The 10000-nt window shown below is 32.0% G+C and overlaps 1 protein-coding gene across 1 annotated transcript in view; it reads left to right on the forward strand.

The window, feature by feature from the left end:
* LOC137629783 (twitchin-like) overlaps window positions 1-10000 on the forward strand; it is a 224471-nt gene that overhangs the window by 96426 nt on the left and 118045 nt on the right. The window contains 4 exon segments of the mRNA XM_068361418.1: window positions 4945-5070; window positions 6348-6492; window positions 7064-7203; window positions 9100-9247. Coding sequence (XP_068217519.1) covers window positions 4945-5070; window positions 6348-6492; window positions 7064-7203; window positions 9100-9247 — 559 coding nt within the window.

Consider the following 10000-nt stretch of genomic DNA (forward strand, 5'->3'; position numbering starts at 1 on the left):
TACGTCCAAGTTCTCTGTCAGGGGACAAATGGTGAGATATTTGAACAGAGTTAAGTAAATGAGTTAGTATAAGGAGAGTAAACCAACATCGAAGATTGAAAAGAAGATGATTCTCAAAGATGGAAATAAGCATTGCCTATATTTACAACTATTCATTATCATATTGCAACGAGAACTATAACTTTCATATATAGTATTGCATCAACTTTCAATTTCCGTGAAAAAAAAGTAATCTTAGGAAATAAATCTATGGTATTTCGAATAATCAAGAGTGACCCCAAAAATATAAACCTCAGCCAAGGGATTTAAAAGTTAAAAAAAGTGACCTCAGATGATAAATCTATTTTTTTTTTGTCGAATAATCAGTGACCCCAAAAATAAAAACCTCAACCAAGGGATATAAAAATTTACCCCACGATGCTTCCAAAAGCATACAATCCAGATCATAAATGCTTAATTCCAAAGTACTATTTTCCATGTATTTTTTTTATCCCCCATCCCCCATCCTCCATGGCTCCTACAGGATTTAGACACCTTGCGAAGGCAGTCTTTAGCCGAAATTATACCTGATTGGCCCACACTGCAACACTGGAACGAGGTTTGGTACATTTTGAGAGAATATATATATAAGAAAAAATCTATTTCTTTTTTCCTTAGAAAGATTCTCTCTCTAGTCATGTTATGATGACGTGACAGAATCTTAAGTCTGGTTTTACTTTTGATATTGCTCTCTTTGTTTATATTTATATCTTATAAGCTAATAATATTAATAACTTAAATTACAGTCGTTTGTTTAAATGCATAAGAGATGATATTAATAACTTAAATTATAGTGATTTATTTAAATGTATAAGAGAATATGTTGAAAAAAACTCTTAGGAGTTTTATGTGATATATTTAAATTCACTAAATATAAATTTCTATACTATAAAAAAAACCAATCGGGTTTTAAATAACTTAATAAACCTCTAAATTCATCTAAAGCTATCGTCGTCTACAAATATAAAAAAATGTAAAATATAATAAATCTAAATAAGATAATCTGCCAAACATTATTAAACAGACATTTTCTTAAAAACACGAAATTAAAATTAACTCAAAAACAAAAAAATCCTAAATTGAAATCAACCATCAATTGAATATGTTTCGTTAAACACAAAGCCCAACCCTGGTCAATATTTATGCATGTATTATTATAAACTGTATCTACCAAGTGTAATTATGTTTTTTTAAAAAAGGAAGTGTCTACTCTGTGTTTGGGTTCTTACATTTTTTCATGAGGTTTAAAAGCAAAAATTATCTTTTAAAATTCTCCTCTGTGTTTATGTTTATATATTTTTCATGAGGTTTACAAGCAAAAACTCTTAAATTCTTCTTTGTGTTTGTTTATATATTTTTTCATGAGGTTTACAAGCAAAAACTCTTAAATTCTTCTTTGTGTTTATGTTTATATATTTTTTCTTGAGGTTTACAAGCAAAAACTCTTCTTAAATTCTCCTCTGTGTTTGGGTTCATACATTGTTTTCATGAGGTTTAAAAGCAAAAATGATCTTTTAAAATTCTCCTGTGTTTATGTTTATATATTTTTCATGAGGTTTACAAGCAAAAACTCTTAAATTCTTCTTTGTGTTTGTTTATATATTTTTTCTTGAGGTTTACAAGCAAAAACTCTTCTTAAATTCTCCTCTGTGTTTGGGTTCATACCATTTTTTCATGAGGTTTAAAAGCAAAAATTATCTTTTAAAATTCTCCTCTGTGTTTATGTTTATATATTTTCCATGAGGTTTACAAGCAAAAACTCTTAAATTCTTCTCTGTGTTTATGTTTATATATTTTTCATGAGGTTTACAAGCAAAAACTCTTCTTAAATTCTCCTCTGTGTTTATGTTTATATATTTTTCATTAGGTTTACAAGCAAAAACTCTTAAATTCTTCTTTGTGTTTATGTTTATATATTTTTCATGAGGTTTACAAGCAAAAACTCTTAAATTCTTCTTTGTGTTTATGTTTATATATTTTTTCTTGAGGTTTACAAGCAAAAACTCTTAAATTCTTCTCTGTGTTTATGTTTGTATATTTTTCATGAGGTTTACAAGCAAAACCTCTTCTTGAATTCTCCTCTGTGTTTATGTTTATATATTTTCCATGAGGTTTACAAGCAAAAACTCTTAAATTCTTCTCTGTGTTTATGTTTATATATTTTTTCTTGAGGTTTACAAGCAAAACCTCTTCTTAAATTCTCCTCTGTGTTTATGTTTATATATTTTTCCTGAGGTTTACAAGCAAAACCTCTTCTTGAATTCTCCTCTGTGTTTATGTTTATATATTTTTCATGAGGTTTACAAGCAAAAACTCTTCCTAAGTTCTCCTCTGTGTTTATGTTTATATATATTTCCTGAGGTTTACAAGCAAAAACTTTTCTTAAATTCTCCTCTGTGTTTGGGTTGATATATTTTTCATGAGGTTTACAAGCAAAAACTCTTAAATTCTTCTTTGTGTTTGTTTATATATTTTTTCTTGAGGTTTACAAGCAAAAACTCTTAAATTCTTCTTTGTGTTTGTTTATATATTTTTTCTTGAGGTTTACAAGCAAAAACTCTTCTTAAATTCTCCTCTGTGTTTGGGTTCATACCCTATTTTTTCATGGGGTTTAGAAGCAAAAATTCTCTTTTTAATTTTTTTTTTTTTGCGTTTGGTTTCATATATTTTTCACTGGGTTTAGAAGCAAAAAATATCTTTTTAAATTCTCTGTGTTTCGTTTTATACATTTTCCGTGGGGTTTTGAAACAATAATTTTTTTTTTATTTTATCATTTTTTTTTAATTCTCCTGTGTTTGGGTTCATACATTTTCCATGGGGTTTAGAAGCAAAAACTCTTCTTAAATTCTCCTCCGTGTTTGCGTTTATACATTTTTAATGTCTAGAAGCAAAAATTAGCTTTTTAATTTCTCCTGTTTGCGTTGATAAATTTTTCATGAGGTTTAGAAGGAAAAATTTTTTTTTCTTTCAATTCTCCTGTGTTTGGGTATATACATTTTTCATAAGGGTTAGAAGCAAAAAAATTTCTTTTTAAATTCTCTGTGTTTGGTTTTATACATTTTCCATGGGGTTTAGAAGCAAAAATAATTCTATTTTTTAAATTCTCCTTTGTGTTTAGGTTTATAAATTTTCTATGAGGTTTAGAAGCAAAAATTCTTGTTATAAATAAATTTTGAGAGTAGAACGCAATTAAAAGATTTTACTATGTATCGTAAATTTTATCTTTTCAATAAAAAAAACTTTTTTTCTATGTATAAAATTTATTAGATGGGTCTCAACATGTTTTTTTTTTTGTTTTTGTTTTTTTACATTATCCCTTTAAATCAAATTTGGGAGTAAAATGTAATAAACAGAATATGTCATATATCGTATATTTTATGTCTTTATAGTGAAATCGACAAATAAATTGGTTATTATGGTTTTAATTTCTATGCATATAATCAATTAAGTGGATCTTAAATATTTTCAATACCTCAGTATTCTTATTTAAATTTCTATGCATATGATCTAGAAGTGGATCTTGAATATTTTCAACACCTCAGTATTCAACATCTCAGTATTTTTATTTAAATTTCTATGCATATAATCAATTAAGTGGATCTTAAGTATTTTCAACACCTCAGTAATCTTATTCAAATTTCTATGCATATAATGATAATCTATCAAGTGGATCTTAACAGATATCTTCAACACCTCATGTAAAATAATCTATGAACTTTTACATCTCATAATCTTTTACATCTCATAATCTATGTACTTTTACATCTCATAAAAAACCAAAACTCTGAGACGACACTTCCTTTTCGTTTATAAACACCATTATTTTTGCAGTTTCTCCATTTTATAGACGTGGCCGGATGCAGGCATGGACTAGAATAAGGCATGTGTTGCATGTTTCTATCTCTACATTTATCTCCAAATTGTATCACAAAATATTCATTACTCGTCTCTCATACCCTGTTGAAACACAAGCGCACACAGCCCTGAAAAACCCCCCAGGGCCAATGCGCTGCCTTTCATTGCGTAAAAACCCCCAGGGCTGCCTTTTCATTGCGTATACTGGGTACTGATTATTCATACGCACGTCCGCATGTATCAATCTAGATGTGAAATAATCCATTATTTTTTTTATCTCTTTCCTTTCTTCATTATATACAGGTTTTATACTTGGGTCAGAGCTCCATCTCTGTGGCTCAGATAATCTGTGATTTTTTTTTCGTCACAGAATTTTGCTAGTTAATATGATCAAATTGTATAGTTTCTCATGAAATCTGAATTCTATAAAGTTTTGCTATTTTAAGTTATGTAAATATCAGGAAATTTCCTTCACTTGTTAATACAGTAATCTCTAAAGAATACCTTTTTGCCAGTACATATTCAGTGTCTGGCTAGTTTTATAGTTTTCACTGTGATTTGGTTCTTACGTTGAGATGAAAGATCCTCTTGTTTCTAAAAAAAAAGAAAAGCTTTGGAAATAACTCTACATAGACTTTGACTCATTCCCCTGTTACGGATTTTTAAAGTCACCATACCAGGTTTTATATCAGATAACTACAATATAACTAAAGAAATTTTCAGAATTTTTGCAGATTTTCACTTACATCAGGTGTATTAAAAAAGATTTAACAAATTATATCTGAACTCATTAAGTTCTGATTTTGATATTCCATAATGCTTTTATTGATAGAAATCCAAATATAAATAAAAAAAATTATTTTCTTATTAAAAAAAGTTTCCATTGATATAAATTCCTCTATTTGAAAAAGCAACTTCATCAAACAAAATATTTTCTCAAAGGGAAAGGGGTCAAATCTTGTCAATTTCTTAAAAATGTTGAACCTCTGTCTCATAATATCTTCTGTTGTTCCTCTCCCTCGTCATTGGTTATCGTCGTCGACCAATCAGAAACAAGAATCGTGGGTGAAGCCACTCATTGATCTTACGGTCAAGGAAGGCAAGGACAAGTTCGCCAAGTTCGAGGGCGAGTTCTCCAAGAAGGACTCCAAGGCCAAGTGGTTCTTCAGGAAGGATGTAAGGATATTCATATGTTTTTCCTATTTTTAGATTTTAGGGGCTTATACAGTACAGCTAGAGTCATCTGTTATATCCTTTTTCAGGAAGGATGTAAGGATCTGGATTTTTTCCATAATTTTAGAGTTTTAGGGGCTTATACAGTACAGCTAGAGTCGTCTGTTATATCCTTCTTCGGGAAGGATGTAAGGATATTGAAATGTTTTTCCTATTTTTTAGATGATTATAGGGGCTTATACAGCTAGAGTCATCTGTTATATCCTTCTTCAGGAAGGATGTAAGGATATTGAAATGTTTTTCATATTTTTTAGATGATTATAGGGGCTTATACAGCTAAAGTCATCTGTTATATCCTTCTTCAGGAAGGATGTAAGGATATTGAAATGATTTTCATATTTTTTAGATGATTATAGGGGCTTATACAGCTAGAGTCATCTGTTATATCCTTCTTCAGGAAGGATGTAAGGATATTGAAATGCTTTTCATATTTTTTAGATGATTATAGGGGCTTATACAGCTAAAGTCATCTGTTATATCCTTCTTCAGGAAGGATGTAAGGATATTGAAATGTTTTTCATATTTTTTAGATGGTTATAGGGGCTTATACAGCTAAAGTCATCTGTCATGTCCTAGTAAATTTTTGAACAAGAATTCTGTCCCCCTTAGTCTTCATATAGAAGTCGTGTTTATATGGCAGGAGCAAGTTACTGGGTATTTTGTAGAATCCCTTAGAGGTTATTCATTATTTTGTTCTTATTGTTATTATTATTATTATTATTATTATTATTATTATTATTATTATTATTATTATTATTATTATTATTATTATTATTATTATTATTATTTTTTATTTTTTTTTTTATTTTTTTTTTTTTTTGTGAATTACAGTCTATAGTTTGGGGGTCCAGGTCTCATTTCGTTAGACGATTTTTAGGGACTTACATTCTATAAAGTTCTTCAGATCTTATTCATTGTATTATTATTTTTATTATTATTATTATTATTATTGTTATTATTATTATTATTATTGAATCACAAGTCTACAGATTATTATTATTATTATTATTATTATCATTATTATTATTATTATCATTATTATTATTATTATTATTGTTGTTGTTGTTGTTGTTGTTATTATTATTATTATTATTATTATTAATATTATTATTATTAGCATTTGTGAATCCCAAGTCTACAGATAATTATTATTATTGTTATTATTATTATTATTATTATTATTATTATTATTATTATTATTATTATTATTATTATTATAGGAAATCTTCACTGGCTCTCGATACAAGTTCAAGGCCGAGGGCTTCCAACATGGTCTCACCATTTCCCGACCCACGATGGACGATATGGGAAAATACACCGTCGAATGTATGGGCATTTCCTGCTCAGCCATATTGACGGTTCAAGGTGAATATGAAACCTCTCTCCCTCTCTCTCTCTCTCTCTCTCTCTCTCTCTCTATCTCTCTCTCTCTCTCTCTCTCTCTCTCTCTCTCTCGGTCGAGAAAATGCTTTATTAATCATAAACATGCAAAAATTTTATAATAATAATAATAAAAAGGTACTAAGATCATGTAAAAAGAAAAAAAAATTCTTAGAAAATGTTAGTCTTAAATTTTTGGAAAACGGTGAAATTATATTGTGATACTACGAAAATTATGTAAAAATCATAAAAAATTGAAAATTCAGTATCACAAAAAATCTGCTAAGATTCTGTAAAAGTTCATTCTAGAAAATAGTACTCAAATCTTTTAAGAAAACGAATTTTTTTTTTTTTTTGGGGGGGGGATATTATGAAAATTATATAAAAATCTTAAGGAAACAAACAAAAATGCTTTTTTATTATAAGAACATACGAAAATGCTGTTAAAAAACAAAAAATGCGACTTAGATTCTGTAAAAAAGATCCTTCTAAAATACTCTTATCTTTCAAGAAAACTAAGATTATTCTCTAATATCTTCATTATCTTCTTAAACAGAGCCTGACCCAGACTTCAAGTTCACCAAGCCCCTGCCCAAGAAGTCCTCTTGCTACACGACTAAGGATGCCGTCCTCGAAGCCGTGGTCAACTCGCACAAGGCGATTGTCCACTGGTACAGAGGGGACCAGAAGATTGAGGTAAGGAGATGCGAAGGGTTCTTGTTGATTAAATTTCTACACAATTTACTTCATTATTTTATTGCGAAAATATTCTGAATGAATCATGCTATTATTTTATACAATAGTTTACGTCACTATCTTATTACGAAAATATCATGAATGAAACATTCAGTTGTTTACATAATGTTTTACGTCTATTTTATTACGAAAACATGAAGGAAGCCTTCAGTGTCTATCCTAGGTGATCAAAATCATTTTGCAATATAAATATTGCATGAAAATATTGCTCAGAAAGCCAAGCTTCTGTACAAGCTTAGACAGACAAGTTTCTGTACCAGCTCAGAAAGCCAAACTTCTGTACCAGCTCAGACAGACAAGTTTTTGTACCAGCTCAGAAAACCAAGCTTCTATACAAGCTCAGAAGCCCAAACTTCTGTACCAGCTCAGAAAGCCAAGCTTCTGTACCAGCTCAGACAAACAAGTTTCTGTACCAGCTCAGAAAGCCAATCTTCTATACAAGCTCAGACAGACAAGTTTCTGTACCAGCTCAGAAAGCCAAGCTTCTGTACAAGCTCAGAAAGCCAAGTTTCTGTACAAGCTCAGAAAGCCAAGTTTCTGTACAAGCTCAGAAAGCCAAGCTTCTATACAAGCTCAGAAAGCCAAGTTTCTGTACAAGCTCAGAAAGCCAAGCTTCTGTACAAGCTCAGAAAGCCAAGTTTCTGTACAAGCTCAGACAGACAAGTTTCTGTACCAGCTCAGAAAGCCAAGCTTCTGTACAAGCTCAGAAAGCCAAGTTTCTGTACAAGCTCAGAAAGCCAAGTTTCTGTACAAGCTCAGAAAGCCAAGCTTCTATACAAGCTCAGAAAGCCAAGTTTCTGTACAAGCTCAGAAAGCCAAGCTTCTGTACAAGCTCAGAAAGCCAAGTTTCTGTACAAGCTCAGACAGACAAGTTTCTGTACCAGCTCAGAAAGCCAAGCTTCTGTACAAGCTCAGAAAGCCAAGTTTCTGTACAAGCTCAGACAGACAAGTTTCTGTACCAGCTCAGAAAGCCAAGCTTCTGTACCAGCTCAGAAAGCCAAGTTTCTGTACAAGCTCAGACAGACAAGTTTCTGTACCAGCTCAGAAAGCCAAGCTTCTGTACAAGCTCAGAAAGCCAAGTTTCTGTACAAGCTCAGAAAGCCAAGCTTCTATACAAGCTCAGAAAGCCAAGCTTCTGTACCAGCTCAGACAAACAAGTTTCTGTACCAGCTCAGAAAGCCAAGCTTCTGTACCAGCTCAGAAAGCCAAGCTTCTGTACCAGCTCAGAAAGCCAAGTTTCTGTACCAGCTCAGAAAGCCAAGCTTCTGTACCAGCTCAGAAAGCCAAGCTTCTGTACCAGCTCAGAAAGCCAAGCTTCTGTACCAGCTCAGAAAGCCAAGCTTCTGTACCAGCTCAGAAAGCCAAGCTTCTGTACCAGCTCAGAAAGCCAAGCTTCTGTACCAGCTCAGAAAGCCAAGCTTCTGTACCAGCTCAGAAAGCCAAGCTTCTGTACCAGCTCAGAAAGCCAAGCTTCTGTACAAGCTCAGAAAGCCAAGCTTCTATACAAGCTCAGAAAGCCAAGCTTCTGTACAAGCTCAGAAAGCCAAGCTTTTGTACAAGCTCAGAAAGCCAAGCTTCTATACAAGCTTAGACAGACAAGTTTCTGTACCAGCTCAGATAGATCACTTTCTGCACCAGCTCAGAAATCCAAGCTTCTATACAAGCTCAGAAAGCCAAGTCCTGTACCAGTTCAGTCATCTCTCTCCATATTGGATTAGAATAACTTTTGTCACATGCATAGCTACCTAAAACTACCAAACTTTAGGTCATATTGTTTATAAACATTTTAAAAGCCACATTGTTTGTAAACATGTTCTTTCCCTCCCCGCCCCGTAGGAGGACGAGAAGTTCGAAACGTACAAGGACATGACAGGAACCGTTCGCCTTACCATCAAGAACGCTTCCAAGAAGGACAAGGGCAAGTACTCTGCCAGGATCTTAAGGTGCGATAAGGAGGTCACGGAAACCACCCTCACCGTTGTAGGTCAGTATAGGTCACGGTTCAGTTAGGGTCTAAACTCAATTTTTTTAATGAGGCGCATTTGCACCGACTCGCAGTGGAGCCATTTTAGCTCGGAAAAAGTGTCCTGCTATCTAATTGGTTAGAATTATCTTGTCCAACCAATCAGCGATTAGGAAACTTTTCCGAGGTAAAAGAGTACCCCACCGAGTCGGTGCAACTCTGCCTCACTAAAAAGAATTAACCATAGTTTCTCTTGGATTTCAAACTCAAGGAGTTACGAAAGTCATTTAACTTTATTATGAAAATTCATTATTATTTTCTTTTAATCAATATGAATGTCTAGTAGTTTATATCAATTGGTTTTGTGATGATCTCACATTTAAGATTGTATACTTCCCATATTATAAGGAAATCTTGTTTTTATAGGAGAATTATAAGATTTAGGAAGCTGACGCACCTGCCATTTAGTTCATTTACTTTATCAATCGTCTGCAATATTTTCATTTACTATATCATTAGTTTATCCCTTTTTTATACCTCAGCCAACCTATGTCCTCCAATCTGCAATATTTTAATTTACTTTATCATTTGATTACCCCTATTTACAATACCTCAGACCAACTTTGCCCTACAATCTGCAATATTTTAATTTACTTTATCATTTGATTACCCCTATTTACAATACCTCAGACCAACTTTGCCCTACAATCTGCAATATTTTAATTTACTTTATCATTTGATTACCCCTATTTACAATACCTCAGACCAACTTTG

The sequence above is a fragment of the Palaemon carinicauda genome, chromosome 37 (assembly GCF_036898095.1).
Source record: "Palaemon carinicauda isolate YSFRI2023 chromosome 37, ASM3689809v2, whole genome shotgun sequence".
NCBI lineage: Eukaryota > Metazoa > Arthropoda > Malacostraca > Decapoda > Palaemonidae > Palaemon > Palaemon carinicauda.